Source organism: Vombatus ursinus, unplaced genomic scaffold (genome assembly GCF_900497805.2).
Source record: "Vombatus ursinus unplaced genomic scaffold, bare-nosed wombat genome assembly UNPS02014171.1, whole genome shotgun sequence".
In the NCBI taxonomy this organism is placed as follows: domain Eukaryota; kingdom Metazoa; phylum Chordata; class Mammalia; order Diprotodontia; family Vombatidae; genus Vombatus; species Vombatus ursinus.
The window spans coordinates 423,841-445,065 of record NW_020953949.1 but is presented as its reverse complement, the minus strand read 5'-3'; the positions used below and the strand labels follow the sequence as shown (position 1 = coordinate 445,065).

The window sequence follows — 21,225 nt, the reverse complement described above, 5'->3', positions numbered from 1 at the left end:
TAAAAAATATTTTTTCCTATAGAAGTTCCTATCCTCCCACTCCCAACAATGTATCGCCGGACCCTTTGTATCTGTGAATGCAAGAGCCTCTAGACTAGTTGATTTTCAACATCCCTTCTAGTTCTAAATGAATGGATAGGTTTACAGGTGAAACACTGAATGGGAAAGATGGGGAGAATTCCTAATGCTGTAGGCCTGGAGAGTCTGGTTTAATATAGTACTAGTTATGTTTCTGTCTGGTGCATAGTATGCACTTAATGAATGTTAGTTGCCTGATATTTCTTTACAATAACTTGCTGTCAGTGTGCAGAAGCAATTGACTTTAGCTATGGGGAACCTGTGGCCTCGAGGCCGCACGTGGCCTTCTAGATCCTTGAGTGCAGCCTTTTGACCAAGTCCAGCTTTTACAGAACAAATCCTTTTATTAAGGGGAAGTTTGGATTCAGTCAAAGGGCTGCACGTGAGGACCTAGAGGACCACATGTGGCCTTGAGGCCACAGGTTCCCCTCCCCTGGGCTAGAGCACTTACCCCAAACCTTAAATTATTAGTATTCATTATAAGCTACTGTGGATGTGGAGGAAGAAAGTGCCTCTACCTATAGACTCCTTTCAGCCATGTGATTCCTTCTGCTTCTCTTCGACTATATTTATATTTTCATGTTTTCCATCTCCCAGCTTGTCTTGATAACTTTCTTCTCAGGTTTCCCTTCTTTAGTGTGGCTGTGACTAAGCTTATCATGGTTTACCTGCCACTCACTTTGCCCATAAGTCAGTCCTGTAAGGTAGATAATGCAAGTATTTATTTATTATCTATACCTGGAATTTCATTGGTAGGGGAACTGTTGGTGAAGAAACCATCTTTACCAATGCTTATGATTAGTGTCTGTTTTGCAGTTATAACCTTAGAGGCATCAGGGGCTCTGAGAGATTAAGTGACCTGGCTATGGTTCCACAGCCTGTTTGCATCAGAGGGAGACTTGAACCTGGGTGTTCCTAACTCCAAGGTTGGTTCTACATCCATTGCACCATGCCACCTATCATTCTAAACATCGTTATCCTCATTTTTACAGATGTGGGACCCAAGATTAAAATAGGTTAAATGATTTGTGGATGATCATGCCATTAGTAAACGATGAATTTAGGATTTGAATCTAGGCTTCAGGTCCAATGTTCTTTCCACAACATTCTGCCTTTAGCATAGCATAAATTCCTCTTGAGGGGGATATGGCTTTTCCCAGATGTTATTTGTGACTTTTAGGACTCCTAATGTCTATTTTTAGAAGTTTGTACTTTGACTAATTTGGTTAATGATAATGGTAAATAGAGTCCAGAATTATTAACTAGGACTCTTGGTGCAAGAGCTGCTACCAGGTGTCTCAGCATCTTGCCAAGACCAACCTCATCTGCATGTTAGAGCTTCCTATTCCCTCTTTTTCTCAAAGGCCCCAATTATTTTTACCATCATTCCTTCTTTGAGGCATTTTGAATGAACATTTGTAAAGTCTTTGTGTTGCCTGATTTTCAACTCTCCTGTTGTCTCCTTTCCTTTTCCTTCACATTCATTACAGCCCTTAAGTCCATTATTTGGGTGTTGAGGTAAATGAGGGAATGGAGCTGCAACAGACTTGCCATGTGCCCACTTCCACTCTGGAATCAACAGCATTACTGTGAAGCTGTAGTGCACTTTGTTAATGTTGTTGTTCAGTCTTTTCAGTTGTTTTTGTTGTGTTTAACTTTTCATGACCCCATTTTTTTGGGCAAAGATACCGGGGTGGTTTGCTATTTTCTTCTCTAGCTCATTTTACAGATGAGGAAACTGAGGCAAACAGGGTTAAGTGACTTGTCCATGGTCACACAGCTAGCAAGTGTCTGAAGTCCGATGTTTGAACTCAGGTCTTCCTGACTCCAGGACTGGTGATCTATCCATTGCACTATCTAGCAGCCCCTAGATTACAAAGAGATAAAGGGCCCCCCTTTTCTCCCCTATCAAACTCACTCTCTTTTTCTCTCACAAAAAAGTGAAAATCTCTCCCTTATCAAAGTAATAGCAAAGTGGTTGTATATGCATGCATTTTCCACTTCTACCAAACAGCTGTAAACATAACAGCCTTCTCTTATTCACAATGAAATAATGACCAATTTGTACCCTGTAGTTAGGGTAAAGATTATTTTCTATTTGCATCATTCAAAGTGATGAAGGAAAAGTGATAAGGTAGTGGGACATGCACTGGGGAATTTGGAATCGGATGACCAGAGTTTGAAGCTCAACTTACCTTTGTGGTCTTCTGTGAGCCTCAGTTTTCTCACCTGCAAAGCAATCTACATAAAATCCATGGTCTTTTCAACATCTAAATATTGAGTCAATATAAACTAAAAGAGCAATTGTCTCTTCTAAACTATTTTGAACATGTGTAAAAGGCATCATCACCTAAAATGAGGTATTTGTAAATCAGTGTCTTTCACATAGTAGGTACTATATAAATGTTTATTCTTGTTGCTGATATTATTATTATTATTAACTTATTTTCTATTTGTTCTAGGGGGAATAGCATGTATCCTGTTGTCTTCTGCTGCCCAATCAAGTCAATCTGGCCAGAGATGATTGATACAAACACAGCACCCTTGCACACTGTAATAATTCTCAGGAAGTTGCAGTCTGATAGAAAATTCATTAATTGCTTCTGGGCCAAATTTCAGCACCACTCCTCCATCTGTGCTGGGTTTTATTTCCTTTTACTATGGCTCTGCTCTTATTGTGCCTTTCATTACTCACCAACTGGTCTCCTCTCTCTCTGAAATATATTTCACAACTAGGCTTCTTTTCCTTGCCCACAAAGTTCTTTCCCACCAGGAAAATTCCACCATGAAACTGAGAGTTTAGCCAAAGAGCACTGTGTGTCAGAATCTTGCTCAGGATTGAGAGTTCAGTGGGCATGTAATTATTGTAACAGTCACCTGTAAGAAAGGTGGTTGTTTCATTTCCTGGGCTTACCAGACAGCAGATGGCTTTTCAGATTCCTTCCTGCTTTAGAAAGTTCCTATGATTGATTTCCACATATTCAGTTCTAATGGGCAGCTATGAAAATCAATTTCAAAGCCTTATTGACATAGCAGGTAGAGCAGTTATGACACTAAATTTAACCCTCTGTAAGAAGGGGTACACTTTTCTGGATGTGTGTATATATCAGAGGCAGAGAATTACATTTCTGCCATTCAGAAATAGGGAATAGAGAAAGAAAATAAAACTGACTTCTCCTTTTAGGAGTTGGACCCATTTATTTTTCGGTGGGTTCAGCCAGAATCACTGGCCCTGATATGGAGGCCTGACTCAATTTAAAAAGAAGCAACCACAGACTCTAGGAAGCCATTTTAACTTCTTAGGGGACATCTTTTGTCCCTGAAGCAATTTAAAGTTCTGAAGTGGAAATATTCCAGAGTTCAAAACTTTCTGATACTTAAGGAATAATGCCCTAAAGATCTAATTACATGGAACTTATTATGCTACTCTCTTTCAAACAAACATGTTTTTGAGGCTACATTTTGGTTCCTGATCCTCAAAAATCAATCATCAATTGCATTCAGTGAACACTGACTACACATCTACTATAGTAAGTTGTGAAGCAGTTGGGGGTGACAAGGAGTCATTCTAAGATAAAAAAAAACATTGCCCCTTTGAACCATTAAAGATTTTTATCTAGTAGGGGCAATTAAGTATTTCTTATAGTTTTAAAAAAATTTTTCTTCTATACCTTTTCTTATAGTTCTGTCCATCTGGCCCCATTTATCCATATCTTGTTAGTATATTTAAGGCATTTCTTTGAATTATCATCAACTTTTATTATTAGCTGTAGTGTAAGAGAGTACTGATCTTGATACTCCCTGCACCGCACTATTCCCATTTGGCTTAGTTGTTCATAGTGCTTAAATATGGGGAAGAGAATAAATATTTTTGTAGAATCTACTATGTACTAGGTGCTGTGCCAAGTGCTATACAAATCTTATCTCATTTGAATCTCTCAGCAACCCTATGAGGAAGGTATTGTTATTATACGCATTTTAGAATTGAGGAAACTCAGGCAAAAAGATGTTAAGTGACTTGCCCAGTGTTACATAGCTAGCCAGTGTGTGAGGTTTTGAACTCACCGTGATGAGTCTTCCTGATTCTAGGTCCAGTGCTCCATCCACTCTGCCACTAGCTAAGCAACATAGATTTTTCTGAAACTTGTAAAGTCCACAATATCATTGGGAAGTGAAATTTGGGAACAAAAGGCATGAGAAGAAGGGATGTATACTCATATTTGTATTTGAGGAGTGCACATTTATGTATCTTTCACTAACACTTGACAAATCCACAATACTTCAAAAAATGGTGAAACTATACCATAAAACTCTGAAGGTCAGTTAGTCTGTCAAAAAGCATTACTTAAAGGCTTACTCAGTGCAAGGCACTGAGATTAGGACTAGAGATTCAAAGAAAAGCAAAAATTGTACTTTCTCTCAAGGAGTTCACATTCCAATGGGTGGGACTAACAAATTACATACAGAGTAAATGGAAGTCCATCTTAGAGGGGAATGCTTTAGCAGTTGGGGGAACCTTGAAAGGCCTTCTACAGAAGGAGGTATTTGAGTGAGATTTGAATTGTCTTAAGGAGGCTAGGGAAACCAATATGCAGAGGTGAGGAGGAAAAGTATTCCCAGCATGGGGAATATTCAGTGTAAAAATGGAGATAGTGTCATGTAAAATGGAGCACTCTTGCAAAAGTATTTCCATATTAGTCATGTTGCGAATGAAAAACCAGATCAAAACAACCCAAGAAAAATAAAGAAAGTTATAAAAGTATGTTTCATTCTGCATTCAGACTCCATCAGTCCTTTCTCTGGAGGTGGATAGCATTTTTCATCCTAAGTCCCTTGTAATTGTCTTGGTTCATTGTATTACTGAGAATAGCTAAGTCATTCATAGTTGATCATTGAACAATTTTGCTTTTACTGTATACACTGTTCTCCTTGTTCTGCTCACTTCCCTTTACATCAATTCATGTAAGACTTATCAGGTTCTTCTGAACGCATCCTGCTTGTCATTTCTTATGGCACAATAGTATATTCCATCACAATGATGTACCACAACTTGTTCAGTCATTCCTCAACTGATAGGCATCCCCTCAATTTCCATTCTTAGCCATCACAAAAAGAGCTGCTATAAATGTTTTTGTACATATAGGTCCTTTTCCTTTTTCTGTGATCTCTTTGGGATACAGACTTAGTAGTGGCATTGCTGAGACAAAGCTCTTTGGCCATAGTTCCAAATTACTCTCCAGAAAAGTTGGATCAGTTCACAACTCCATCAACAATGTGTTAATGATCCAATTTTCCCACATCTTCTGCAACATTTATCATTTTCCTTTTTTGTCATATTAACCAATCTGGTAGGTGTGATGTGGTACCTCAGAGTTACTTTAATTTGCATTTCTCTAATCAACAATGATTTAGAGCATTTTTATGACTATAGATAGCTTTAATTTCTTCATCTGAAAACTGCCTGTTCATATCCTTAGACCATTTATCAATTAGGGAATGAATTATATTCTATAAATTTGACTCAGTTTTCTATATATTTCAGAAATGAGGTCTTTATGAGAGTTACTGGCTGTAAAGATTATTTCCCAGCTTTGAACTTTTAAGGAGTTCTTTTAGACTTCAGTAAATTTTTGTATGTCTTTTTTAATTTGGCTAATTTTGCTTTTTAAGGAATTCTTCTCTTCAGTGGGTCTTTTCCATTGGCATATTCTGTTGTTTTTAAGGTTGTTTTTCCCCCAGTATATTTTTTTGCTTCCTTTACCAAGATGTTGACTAGTTTTTCATGATTTTCTTACATCATTTTAATTTCTTTTCCCAGTTTTTCTTCTACCTTTCTTTTTTGATTTTTCAAATCCTTTTTGAGCTCTTTCGGGAATTCTTTTTTTTGCTCGGAGATGAAATCACACATTCTTTGAGGCTTTGAATGTAGCTGCTTTGACTTTTTTGTCTTCTGAGTTTGTGTTTTGATCTTCTCTATCACCATAGTATCTTTTTATGATTAAGTTCTTTTTTGTTGTTTCCTCCTTTTTTCAGCCTTTTCTTTTTTAAACTTTATGTTAAAGTTGTGCTCTTCTCCTAGTGTTGAGGGGGCACTGTCCCAAACTTCAGATTTTTGTACAGCTATTTTCAGAGTTAGTTCTGGGAATCTTTCAGTTTTCACTTCTTCCAAGGGGATATTATGTAAGGAGATGTGTGGTCACTGCTCTCCTGGCCTGTGCTCTTGTCTGTGATGACCACAAACATTTTTTTCTGCCCTGAAACTATGACTAGAGTCCCTGCTCCCCTTTGTCCATATGCTCTAGTGTGCTTTTACTCCTTTTCACCCTGGGATTGTGATTATGAATCATGTATGGGCAATGTGCCCAGTGCTAACAATGGGTCCTTTATAATCTTCTGACCAGTTTTCTGTCCCTCTCATTATCTGTGGGCTGAAGGCACTAGAAGATGCTGCAGCAAATTCAGTAGACTCTAATGCATATTGCTGGCTTGATGGGGTATGGCTTACACCGGACTGCACTCCATTCTCACCTCAATGAGACAGATCTCTCCTACCATCCTTCTAAGTTGTCTTCAGCTGGAAAATTTTTCACCCTATTGTTGGTTCTATCAATCCAGAATTCATTTTGAGGTGTTATTTTAAAGTTTTTTGGAAAGGAGTTTGGAAGAATTCAGGCAAATCCCTGCCTTTACTCTGCCATCTTGGCTCTGAGCCAATATCAATTTATATTAAAACACTTTCAAGCATAAGAATAAATTAGACTTTCTTAACACAGTAAACTTTCTATTTAAAGTAAAAAACTAGCTTCATTTTAATGGAAAAATCCTAAAGGTCTCACCAATAAGAACAGGGGTAAATCAAGGACATCCATTGTCACAGTTGCCTAATATAATTCTAGAAATGCTAAGTATAACAGGAAGACAAAATAAAAAGGGAAATGGGGAAATATATGCAGGCAAAAAGAGAGTCATTGCTTTTTGCAAAGGATAATATGGTTTAATTGAAGAACTCTATAGACTCAACTAACATTAATTGAAGCAATAATTTTAATAAGTTAGTAAAATACAAAATAAACATACAAAAACCTCAGCTTATCTCTATATAACTGATGAAACCCAGGAGAGAGAGAAAAAAGAAATCTTGCTCACACTACTAAATGAATAAAATATTTAGAAGATGACATATGAATAAAATGAAAACACTTTACAATATTTAAAATATTTGGGAGTGTATCTACCGAGATACACCCAGTAACCACACAAATCTAACTGCAAAACATTGTTTAGAGATAAATAGGCCAAAATTCAGAAATGCCAATTGCTTATCAAGCCAATTTAATAAAAATGACAATACTGTCTAAATTAATTTATCCAGTCCTCTACTAATCAAACTGTTAAAGAATTCTTTTATAGAGCTAGAAAAAGGAACATTGACATTCATTTGTAGGAGTAAAAGGTCAAGAAGCTCCTGAGTAATAAAGAAATGATTAGTGAAAAATGTAGAAAATGAACATTAAAATGAAATAGAATGGATTCAATTTAATAGGTATTGGCTTACTAACACTCCTTTTTTTTTTGACAGGGTTGCTAAATTACTAAACTATAAATATAGTTTACCAAGGTTTTGCAAAGAGTTTGGCAAAAACTCTCTTTTTTACTCTTGTGGGAAAAACTGGAGAAATCTGGGTCAGATGATAATATTGTTAGATGTGTTCAAAATTGACTGAATGGGTAGAGTGTCATTAATGGTTCAATGTCAGTTTGGCAAAGAATCTCTCAGGAAACTGTTCTTGCCCCTGTGTTGCTTGGCATTTTCATCAAAGACTTAGATAAAGGCATAGATAAAATGGTTATAAAAAAACTGCAGATGACACAAAGCTGGGGGGGATAACCAGATTTCATAAAACCAGGTCCAAATTGGTCCAAATTGAATATGAGGGAACAACAAGGCCAAAGGAAAAGTCACACATTAAGGTAAGATAGTTAGACTTTGCAAATGAAAGATGTATACATGGTCACATAGCTATATGAAAGAGATCTGAGAGATTTAGTGCACTTCAAGCTCAATATAAGTCAACAGTTGTTTTAAAGGCACAAGCATGAATGTGATTTTGGGCTGCATTGAAAGACATGACTTCCAAGAATAATGAGGTCTTAGTCTCATTGTATTCTGTCCAGATCAAATCACTTCTGGAGTATTTTCTTTAGCTCAAGACTCCAAATTATAGGAAGGAGATTGATAACCTTGAGAACATACAGAGAAGGGCAACCAGGAGAGTAAAGGCTCTCCCTTCTATGCCATATGAGGATCAGTTGAAGGAACTATTTATCCTGGAGAAGATTAGACTTGGGTGGAAACATGATAACTTTAAGTACTTGAAAAGTCTTTATATGAAGGAGATATTAGACTTATTTTCTTTGGCCTCAGAAATCAGAACTGGGAACAGTGGGTTGACATTGGAATAAAAGAGAATTTAGACCCAATGTCAAGAAAACATTCCTAAGAATTAGTAATTTGCATAAGTATAAGGGACTCTCTTTGAGGCAGTGGGTTCCCTCACTTTGAGGACTACATGACCTCTTGCTGGATGTCACTTACTGGGGAGACACTTTTAATGTATGAGTTGCACCTAACTGCAACTGAACTGAAGTTCTATAATCCTGATAAAATGCCTAATAAAATCATAAAATATTCCATAACACATGTAACTGAATTAAGTGATTTTCTGAGTATCATCATCTGACAAGGCATCAAACAGAGACATGCTTAACAAAGGCACTTAACAATATTAGAGAAAACAATTTTTATTATGTACAAATGGAAAAAATTTCTCATTGATATTGCAGTTCTTTATATGTTCCTGCATGTCTATGGAGTTGTGCTGATTATACGTTTTTTCCCAATTTACAATAAATAGCGGGAAAGGCCGTCTTTTTGTAGTTCATCAGTACATAAGCTAAAAGGCTTGGGAAGACATGATCAATGCACAATGAACTGGACCCAGAACTGAATAAAAGGAAATTGTATAAGATTTTAAGACATCATTTTGAGAAGTGATCCATAGGCTTCACCAGACTTCTAAAGTTGATCATGATACAAAAAAGTTTAAGAACCCTTACTGAAATTTGACATTTCCCTCTATGGTGGGTGATAGCTCATAAGAAATCAGACTTTAGACAGCTCTTTTTGTTGATATGGAAAAATATGGACTTCTCATAGATGAATTTCCAATTTGAGATTTCAGCTCAAAATATGGAAAATTCCTAATAAATAGAAAGTACACAAAATACGTAATGAGTTCATTGGAAGTAATGATCTCCCTGATTAATTGTAGGGTTATTGGGGATGTTGTAGAATGAAGTGAAAATATGGGTGTTTTGGACTAGGTAACTTCTTATGTCCATTTCAATTCTAAAGCTCTTTCATTAAATGACCTTCATTTAATCATTAAATCTCCCATTGCAATGTTCAAGCAAAACTGATACACAATTAATTTTTCTGCTAACTTGTGTTTGGTGCTTACTTATATCTTACTCTTAACAAGAACTTAAAATGTTATATAGAATATGTTATGAAAAGGGAGATTTTAAAAAAGAAATACTTTTACTACAAAGATTGTGTTTGATTAGCCTCATTTCCTTTATTGACAGGGATTCTAGAATTGGGATATAGTGCTACACTTTGAGTGGTATTGCATGTAGGATTATAGAGATCATATCATTAAAATTTGCTTTGATCAGGTAACATCTAGAATATTGTATTAAGTACTGGTCATTACATTTTAGGAAGGAGGTTGATACACTATGGAGTATACAAAAGAAGGTGACTAGGAGGATGAGGGATGTTGCGGTCAAGCCATATGAGAATAAGTTGAATGTAATGGGGATATTTAGCCTTGATTAAAAAAGATATGGAGGGTACCTAATTGTCTTTAAGTATTTCAAGAAGGTCTTTATGTAGAAGAGAGTTTATATTGAATGAGCTCTTTGAGAGTAAGGACTATATTTTCATACTATATTCTTTGCATCTTTAATGCTTAGCACAATGCTTAGTGCATTATCAAGTAAGTACTTGATAAATGTTGATTTATTGACTGATTGCTTAGACCAAGAAGATTGAACTAGAAGCAAACAATGGAAATTGCAGAAAGAAGACAAATTTCCTCACATTGTTATTTCCTTAAATACTTATAGGATAAGAGCTTAATAGGTAGTAGGTTATTCTCACTGTATATTGTGAAGTAAAGGCTGAAAAACCATTTTTTTGGTATATGGTAGTCTAGATTATTGGTATAGTATGAGATGGACTAGTTGACTTCTGAAATCTTAGTGCTAACTCTGACTTTATTTGGTTGTATAATCTGGCTACATTATAAACTCCTGGAGAATAGAAGTCATATATAATAAATAAATAATATTTATTATTTTCTTTTCTGTAGACCTAGCACATTGGCCATGGTTAACTGAATATATAAATGTAATCCACATTTTTACAAAGAATTCAGATTTTAACAACTGTTTCTAAAATCTACGAAATCACAGTTTAAGCATTTAGAAGCAACGAATGGAAATTACAAAGGTAATTTCTTAACTAACAATAAATTCTGAGTAGTATGTGTGTGGGGATATGTGCAACAATATAACAAAATATAGCACAAAGCCCAAAAAAATCAAGCAAAGGTGGAGGTGGGGAATTAGCAGGCCCTAGTAGTAGATCTATGCTTCAGAAATAATTATTCTGCATGAAAAAAGATAAGGATCACATGTAAGGTTTCCCAGTCACTCTTATCCTACTGATACCAAGGATAGAGATGATGGGTTTGAATATAGAGGACAAGGTTCACACCCACAAATGAAGTCAACTGTCAGCCTCATATTTCATATTCTCCTTAAGTATAGATTTCTGAGTAGGACTTTCTTCACACCTTCTTTTACTTCCTTGTTCCTCAGGCTGTATATGATGGGGTTCAACATTGGAGTGACTGCCCAGTAAGACAACCCAAAGATTTCATCAAAAAGCTTAGTGTCCTTAGAATGGGGCTTCATGTACATGAATAGAGCAGATCCGTAGAACAAGATCACCACAGTCATGTGAGCTGAACAAGTGGAAAAGGCTTTTTTCCTCCCCTCAGTAGAATTAATTCTCAGGATAGTAGAGAGGATGAAAACATAAGAGAAGAAAATAAGCAGCAGAGGAGTGATTAAGATAACAATGCCTGCAATTATCATAATAAATACATTGAGGGAAATGTCTACACAGATAACCTTCAAAATAGCAAGAATTTCACAAGCAAGGTGGTCAATAATGTTTTCACAGAAAGGCATTATCAGGGCAAGCACAGATTGTATCAAGGAGTTCAGAAATCCTAGAATCCAGGCCCAAGCAGCTATCTGCACACAGAATCCCTTGTTCATGATGATGGTGTATCTTAGGGGGTTACAGATGGCTACATACCGGTCAAAAGCCATTACTGCCAGCAGCAGACACTCTGTGGATCCAAGCCCAAGGGAAATAACCAACTGGAGGGCACATCCGATGAAAGAAATGGATTTTCTTTCAAATGTAAAATTAACTAGCATTTGAGGGATTGAAGAGGATGTGTAGCAGATGTCCAGAAAGGAGAGGTTCCCAAGAAAAAAATACATAGGGGTATGGAGATGGGGATCCAGGATGCTGATGATAAGGAGGATACTGTTTCCCAGTAGAATCACCAAGTACATCAATAGGCAGAACACATAAAGGAGCATCTGGAGGCTTGGGTAATTAGAAAGCCCCACCAGAAAAAACTCTGTCACGACTGTATAATTCCCCTTTTCCATTTTATTGTATTTAGGTCACCTAAAGAATTTAGGGAAAGAGACAGCTCATGTAAATTGCAATGATAAGTAATGGTGAGTTACATTCATAATTTTTTTTAACTTTTTCTCTTTTATCCAATATAATATTTGATTTTATTACTATTTTCTTCGACAAGTTAAAGTTATTCACATATAAACAAAACTACTAAAAAGAAAACAAAAAATGAGTATGCAATGTCACATTTGAGATTAAGGTACAGTGAGGCACAATGTTCCAAGTGCAATCAATTTATTGGCAAGGCTAGAAATTACCACTAACTGAGTTCTCTCACCTCCTCACTAAGTCAAAAGATTACGAGGTGAGGTGAGTTAGGCTTTTTATAATTTTTCTGGGAAGCACAAAAGAAAAGTACTTGGCACTCGATGTGTGAGGGAGAGTGAAGACTTATAAGTGATTAATAAATTTCAAATTACTGGTGATTGGGAGAGTTAACAAGTACATCAATAGAAATAGAAAAACTGAAAGATGGGCAAGATTTTGTTTGGAAGGAGGATAAGTTCAGTTTTGGAATGTTGAATTTAGGGAGCTGGCATAAGGATATATATGTTGGACAAGTGAATATAGGAGATAGGAGCTTTTTAGGATTAGATGGGAATTGGGGATAGACTTAGGAATCATCTACAATTCAGCACTTCTTAAACTGTGGGTGGTGACCCCATATGGGGTCATATAACTGAATGTGGGGGTTGCAAAAATTTGGCAACAGTAAAAGGTTTCTGAAAGTGCAATGACCAAAAATTATTTCAAAATCAAATGCATAATGATTCTGAGGTGTTTCTGGCAGTTCTTGCCAGTATTGCATCACACGACTTCACTGCAGCCTTGGTTCTGAACACATCCGTTGACAGTTATAAAATCAAAATATCTATCAACTCTGAAAAACATTGAAGATGCTCTATGTCCTGCAGTATCAAATATTCCACCAAGATTTAATTCTTTATATAAAAATAAGCACGTCCATCCCATTAACATGCAAATTTGTTTTCAACTATAATAAAGCAAAATTATATACATAACAAAGAATTGTTTTAAATAAATTTCTTCATGATTTATTATCTGTACATGTTTGATTTGTATATCTATTTTATATGTGTATATACCCAGGGTCGTGTAAAAATTTTTCAGGCAACAAGGGATCATGAATGGAAAAAGTTTAAGAAGCCCTGACTACATAAAGGAGTTAGTTATAGTAATAGGAGTAAATGACATCACCAGAACAGAAAGTGTAGAGAGAAAGGAGAGACTGAACCATGAAAACTTTATTTAAGGGATCTATAGATGTTGAAGAGCCAGCAAAGAGAGTTGGGTTGAATACAGAAGAGGAGGACTATGAGAATAATGTCATCAGTGCTGAGGGAGTAAAACATATTGAGTAGAAGTTGGTGGTCCACAGTATCAAATACTTCAACAAAGTTAAGAATATGACAGAATACATGTAATTTGATCTGTCAATAAGTTGAACATCAGTTACCTCACTTACCTCAAAGCAGGGGTTTTTAACTTTTTTTTTGTCTCATGGACCATTTTGGCAATTTGATGAAGCCTATGGAGCTCTTCAGTGGTGAGGTGGCACAATGGATAGAGTGCCAGGCCTGGAGTCAGGAAGACTCATCTTTGTGAGTTCAAACCTGGCCTCAGACTTTTACTAGTTGTGTGATCCTGAGCAAGTTACTTAACCCTGTTTGCTTCACTTCCTCATTTGCAAAAAGAACTGGAGAAAGAAATCACAAACAACCCTAGTACCTTTGCCAAGAAAATTCCAAATTGGGTCATGGATAGTTGAACCTGAATGAAAACTACTGTACAACAACAACAAATGAACCTCTTTTCAGAATAATGGATAAAATAAGACACATAGAATTACAAAGGAAACCAATTGTATTGAAATACAGTTGTCAAAATGTATGTAAAAAATCACAGACATGAAATTTTTCCTTGGACCCTTTAGGGATTTGTGGAGTCCAAGTTAAGAGCCTCTGCTTTAGAGAAAGCAATTGCCATAAAGATGTGTGGAAAGAAGCCAGATTATCAGAGTTTTAGGAGTGAGTAGTTTCTTAAGAAGTATAGACAAGTTTTTCAGACTCTGCTTTTTAGAAGTTTGACAATGAAGAGAGGTGAGGGGATAGCAAGGAAAGGTTTTTTATGTCTTTGTAAAATACTAAGACATGAAATTTTTTGAAGACAGAGGGAGATACTGAAGCTGCATAAGAGAAAGAGTGATGATTGAAGAGTGAGGTCCTAGAGGAAATGGGATCAATACCATAGGTATTGGGAAAGAGGAGGGAAAAAATGAAACTCTAACTGGATTAACTTAATGTATAGAATCTATACTATGGCAGGCAAAGTATAGCACACTCTATTCTTTTATGAAATGATTTAATATTTTTATCTCATTTGATTTGTAAAAATAACACTTTGAAGGAGGCATGGGTTGGTGTTATTATTATTTTAAATGTGAGTAAATACAACTTAGAAAGATGAAGTGCCTTCCTAAGCCATCTAACTCTCTATTTCAAAATTTCAACTTCACCTTTCTTTGGTCTTTTCTTGGAGTAAGCGTTATCTTCAGAATTCTGTGAATAAGTCTTCTGCCTGTGCTGTTAATATCATCTTCCCCTGTCCCTTTTTCCAAAGTCTTGCTGCATCAATGAGTGACAATTTATTTTCCTCTCTCCCTTTCCATTCTATTCTTCTCCTCTACCAACATGGATAGGTCTCCTGTACCATATAGGAAACTATTACATGGTTTTGTTAGCCTCTCAGTCAGCTGTCCGTTATATCTCTTTCTCCTTTTTTTGCCCCTGTTATTTGCTGATCTTCATCCTACACACCTTGTGCATGTCCCTTGGTTGGATGCATGTTCAGTGTATGTTTAGTACATTTCTGATCTGCCCCAATTAAATCTGCTAACCTTACCTCCTCCAAAAACAAAACAAAACAAAAACACTTCAGACCGTTGCTTTTGATCAATTCCTCTGTAGACTTACTATAATATATTCTCTCCATTTTCATAGGAGACAGGATGATTTATAAGCTTATACTCTTCTGTAAAATGGGGCAATAAGAGCGCCATCTTTACAGAATTGCTATGAGGCTCACGTGAGATAACATGTTTGTTCACTGCCAACCTTTAAGCATGATATAAATGCTACCTATTATTATGATCATTACACTTGCCTTACCAAGTATTCCCTTGTTTCTACATATGTTCTGGGTTCTTTTTCTGATTCTAGACCATTTCCTTAAACATAGTTGAGAAGCAAGAATCAAAGGACAGAGAATCATTTTTTTCTCTGAGATATTGTCCTTTGATTTAGATACTAAATTCTTCCATTCAGGAAAAGTGAACATAGAACGATAAAATATTAGAACTAGCAGAAATCATAGAATATACTACATTGAATGCAATACCTAGAAGGGACCTTACAATATAAAACACAGAAGGGAAGGACTGGAGGGAATATAAGAATATAGAATATAAAGTGAAAAACCTGAAAGGAAATTAAATGTTAGATCTAGAAGAGACCAAAAAACAGAACATAAAATATCACAGCTGAAAGGTACCTTAAAATAGATTATAGAAGTGGAATTGAAATGTAAATTGGCATATAGAATGCCAGAGCTGGAAGGAACCATGGAACACAGATAGATTCTTGTTCAAACAACTGATTTAACTGATGAGAAATGGAGACCCAAAGAGAATCTAAGGCTTAGTCGGTACCAATGATGTAATTTAAAAAGGGTGATTTGATTTTTATAATCATCCATGAGTGAGAGAGATAAGATTTCAAGTTAATAGGTTTTTTCTGATTCAGAAAAAAAAATCTTTCATGCCTCCCTCTCTGTTTGCTTGGAGTATAGATGACTTCCATATTAGGGTTTTTCATATGGTTCACCTGCCTGCCTTCCATTCCTACCCCTCTCAATATTTCTATCCTAATTTAATTTCCATTCCCAGTTCATATGATCACTTTCATCTCCTAGACAGTACCCATGATCCTCCTTTACCTTTTAGCTTAAAACAGTCTTCATCTTCTCCTCCATTTATGTCAAGTAATTTAGTTGCTGTTTTTTCCAGCACATGACAAAATATTGCCAGAATCAAGAGAGTTTTCTAACTTTTAATCTCAAGTTATTATATTGACTTGTGTGGAGAGGAATCCTATGTGTCTAGTTCTTCCTTCCATGCCTGCTATAGCCTGTGGCACCTGGAAAGTTTCAAAGGCTCAACTACTGGATCTGTATGCCAATTTGTCCCTCTTCCAGCCTCCCCACCGCCAATGTTTTTAGGGACTTTGTAATCCCTGAAGTAATTTAAAGTTGTAGGGAGGAACTGTGTGGGACTTAACAACTTTTAGAAAGTTTAGAAAAACTATCATAATGACTTGATTACACTAAGCTTATTAGGTTTCTAATTCTAACCTTTCCACCTATGCTGTTGATGTCATCCCTTTTTTTTTAAAAAAATCATCCCTCCCTCTAATCCTTGCTCCATCAAATATTTTAATTCATTTCCAACTCACGCTTTCAACAAGTTCTTTTGCCTCTGCAAAATGTTCACATCTCTTCTATCCTATAGGAAACTTGACCTTAATCATACCACCTTTTCAAGCTATTATTTTTTTCCTCTTTTACTGCCTCAACTTCTACAGCACCATTTTGGTCTGTTAGTTAAATCCATGTATCTCTTCCTCCCAAATAACATTCAATTTCCCATTTCTTTGTGTTGAATTGCCAATCCCCTAAGCCTAGAATGTATGTTCTCAAGTTTACCCCCTAGGATTCTTTTCCCACTTCAAAATACAACTTAAACACTATATTTTATATGATTCTATTCCTCATTTCCCTCTGACTTCTAGGGTACTGTAGTAACTAGATTGTGTCTATATAAGATTTGCATTCTTGAGGGTTGTCTTAATGTATTGATATCATTAGTGGATGGCATTGATAAATATAATCTGAGGCCTGACCCACCTGTGAGGACAGGAAGAGAGCCAAAGGCCAGGCCTACCGAATAGAGTGGACAGGCAGGCCTAAGGAACACCACCAAGGCTGGAAACTATTTTCTCTAGGCTCCAAGAGCATTATTGAGTCAAACTGTATCACCTCCCTCTGACAAGTATACCCTATACTTGTGGTTTCTGTATGACGATTCAAACTACCTTACATAAGTATATACCAGGATTCCAGCTTCTGTGAAAATTACACTTGAAAATTATTAGAAGAATGTCCAACTCTCTGTGAACTGATCCAACCATTCTGGAGAGCAATTTGGAACTATGCCCAAAGGGCAACCAAACTGTGCATACCCTTTGATCCAGCAATACCAATACTATGCCTGTATCCCAAAGAGATCATAAAAAAGGGAAAAGGACCTACATGTGTAAAAATATTTATAGCAGCTCTTTTCATGGTGGCAAAATATTGGAAATTGAGGGGATGCCCACCAATTTGGGAATGGCTGAACAAGCTGTGGTATATGAATGTAATGTAATGGTATTGTGCAATCGGAAATGATGAACAGGTAGATTTTAGAAAATCATGGAAAGACTTGTATGAACTGATGCAAAGTCAAATGAGCAGAACCAGGAAAACACTGTACACAGTATGATAAACATTGCGTGATGATCAACTAAGAATGATTCTGTTCTTCTTAGCAACACAATGATCTAAGACAAGCGCAAATGACTCATGAGGGAAAATGCTATCCATATCCAGATAAAGAACTGATGGACTCTGAATACAGATTGAAGCTTATTTTTCTTTTCACTTACTTTATTCTTTCTCGTGGTTTTTTAAAAACATGTTTCTTCTTTCACAACTATTACTAATATGGAATTTTTTTTTACATGATAGCACATGTATTAACTATATCAAACTGCCTACCATTTTCAGAAGAAGGGAGGGAGAATATTTGGAACTCAAAATCTTGTAAAAACGAATGCTAAAGTTTTTCTTGACATGTAACTGGAGGTAAAAATAAAATACTATTAAGCTTTTTTTTAAAAAAAGAATGTCCAACTCTCTCTAGTGAAGAATTGTATCTTCAGTGACCCTTGTCCTCCTTATAACATTTCTAACAGATGCAAATGATCCTGTACCTCTTTTTATTGCTGTGATAATCTTCCTCTTCTTAATATTGCTAGATTTTCTCCTATGTTATTTTAGCTCCTAATTTCTAAATGAAATCCTTATGATTACAGAGTGGGGTCTTAATAATGATTGAAGTCATTCCTCCTTTTGGGATTAATCTTAATCATGTGAAATTAAACTCATTGGCATATAGCCTGATTATATATTTTCTCCTTACCTTATGATAGGTCTTGGTGTCTGAAATCTGACATTTTGTGGATCTATTCATGATGGTTCAGATACAAAAAATTAGGATCTAAATTATGCTTTCTGTGAGAGTGGAGGAATATGTACATAATATTGAGAAAAGAAATAAAATAAATGTTGGTAGATTTCAGCTCAACCAAAGAAAATTTTCCCACAATTCGAAGTGCTCAAAAAGGAACTAGTTGCTTCATAAGATAATGCTTTTTCTATGACTGGAGGTGCTTAAGCACAAGTTTGATGCATATTTATTGGGGCTTTTGTAGAGAAGATTCATAATTTGAATAGAGGTTGTAGTAGATGACTTCTGAGGTCTCTTCCAGTTATCTGGTTTCTATCATTCAATTCTTTTAAAAACAATTTGACTCATTATGGTTCATGAGTTAAAAATATAAATTGTTGTATTTTTATTACTGATTTATTTCTGTGATTTATGGTGCAAAATCCTTTTGTTTGTTTGTTTCTATCTTTCCCTTATCAAGGTCCATGTCAAATGACAGCTGCTACATATAACCTCCCCCAGAAACAATTTCTTTGTTATGGTACATCAGCATTTTGTACTCCACTTAAGCATTTACCATAGTCTTATTTGTATTCTAATCATCTGTGTACTTATCTTCTCATTTGTCTTTTTTCTTCATTGTTTAGGAAAGGATAATAAAAAGATTAATATGATGTTAAAAATATGATGTGATGAATTCAAATCACATGGTCTAGATGAAATACATGGGATTGAAAAATAGAGTTGTAACCCACTGAGTCAGTGCCATGGATTTTTGAAGATTGTGTACAATCTAAGAGGGGCCACAGTTCTGGAAAAGGACACACGTTCCAAATATCAACAAAGAAATTAAAATAGAAAGGGCAAATTATAGGTCAGAGATTTTAATTCTTGATAAAATGATAGAAAATGTTATTAAAGAGATGGTCACAGAATATACAGAGAAGGAAGTGGTGATTACAAGTCAGTATGGTTTTATCAAAATCATAACAGGAGTATTTATCTTTCCCTTTTTTTTAAAACAAGGTTAATGGATAGTTAGACCAAGGGAATATTATAGGTATAATTTCCCTGGACTTTGTTAAAATATGTGACCAAGATTCTCATTCTTTTATTGTGAATGAGATCGAAAGTATGTGCTACACTATGATCCAGTTAGGTGGCTATACATCTAGTTACATGGCCAGAGCCATAGTGGTCACCTGTGGTTCAATGTCACTCAGGAAGAGATTCTCCAGTGGAATGTCTCAGGGATCTGTGTTTATCTGTGTGCTGTTTAACCTTTTCTCAATGAAGGCACTATAGGTAGTAGGCCTACCTATTTAATTGGCAGATGACATAAAGCTAAGTTTGATAATTAGATGACAGAAACAGGATTCTGAAACAATGGTCTTAATTTAGAAAGATGAAACACTGTAGAAGGTAATATAAAATCTTAGATTTGGGTTCAAAAATCCCATTTTACAAGAATAATATGAGAGAGTTTTTGCTACATAGCAATGAGGCTGAAAAGTATTTGCTGGTTTTAAAGACCTGAAAGCTCAAAGTTTGAACATTATGGCAACAGAAGGTAACTTGCTTAGATGTCTTTGAGAAGGGAACATATGATAAATGTTGGAAAGGATGTGGAAAAATCGGGACTAATTCTCTATTGGTCCAACTGTGAACTGATCTAATCTTTTTTGGAGAGCAATCTGGAAATATGCCCAAAGAGTTAGAAAAAAAAACTGCTTATGCCCTTTGACCCAGGAATACCAATTGTCTATTTCCCAAGGTGGTTAGGGAAAAAGGAAAAGAACCTACATGTTTTAAAATATTTACAGCAGCTCTCTTTATGTTGGCAAAGAACTAGAAATTGAGAGGATGCCCATCAATCAGGGAATGGCTGAATAAGGTTGTGGTGTATGATTGTGATGGAATATTTTTGTGCTGTAAGAAATGATGAGCCAGTTGATTTTAGAAAAACATGAAAAGACTTGCATGAAACAATGAGTGAAGCAAGCAGAACCAAGAGAACTTTGTATATAGTATCACTAATATTATTTAAAGAGTAAAATATGAGTGATTAAGCTATTCTGAGTTATATGAATATTCAAATCAACTACAAATAACATATGAAGAAAGATGTTATTCATCTCCAGAGAAAGAACTGATATATGGAACTATGTATTACACAGTTTCACATATATATATCTGCATTAAATATTAACCTTCTCTTGTGCAAGGTTGGGGGGAAGAGAGAAAAACAGCTTGGGATTCAAATGTAACAAAAAATAAATATTTTAGAAAATCATTGCAAGCTCAGGAAGCCTTTATAAATCCCATGTTACTAGGGACTGCTTTTTTCACTAAGAAATTTAAAGTTCTGACTTGGAAATATGCAGAAGCTCAAAACTCTCTACTATTCTAGAAATAATTTTCCCCAAAACCAATGGTATGGAATCTATTATATTACTTCTTTTCAACATGAATATGTCTTAGGTTGGGCTTTGGCTTCTGATTCTCAATCTATTCCACTGTACTTTATTGAATAGATTATTTTAAAGCACATACTCTACACAAAACTCTACACTAGCCCAGGCTGATATAGAAGTGGTGTCAAAGAGGGATCCAAGGATGTATAAAACATTGTCCTTTCCCTCAAGGATGTTATCATATAGGTGGGTAGATAAGATATGACATATACATAGAATCAATGAATTTAAGAACTAGAAGGGATTTAAGAGGGCATCTCGTCCAATCTCCTGGACAAAAACTTGGGAAAATGATGCCCAGAAGAATGAACTGACAAAGCATAGAACACCCAGCAAAGGACTGATACAACAAAAATTAGAACTTGGGTCTTCTCACTCTCATTACCAGAGTTTTTTTCACTTCTTATTTGGATGTTACGAACTTGTTAACAACCTGGTGATATATATATATATATATATATATATATATATATATATAT

General features: G+C 35.6%; 1 protein-coding gene across 1 annotated transcript; it reads right to left on the bottom strand.

Moving 5' to 3' along the window:
• Positions 1 to 10,953: 10,953 nt before the first annotated feature.
• LOC114041340 (olfactory receptor 13D1-like) lies at positions 10,954 to 11,895 on the bottom strand. Its single transcript, XM_027859738.1, has one exon. The coding sequence runs from the start codon at positions 11,893 to 11,895 to the stop codon at positions 10,954 to 10,956; it is 942 nt and encodes a 313-aa protein (XP_027715539.1).
• Between the last annotated feature and the right edge of the window lie 9,330 nt (positions 11,896 to 21,225).

What these genes read in the sequence shown, in the direction of transcription:
- LOC114041340 (XM_027859738.1), bottom strand. Translation starts at nt 11,895, where the DNA reads ATGGAAAAGGGGAATTATACAGTCGTGACAGAGTTTTTTCTGGTGGGG.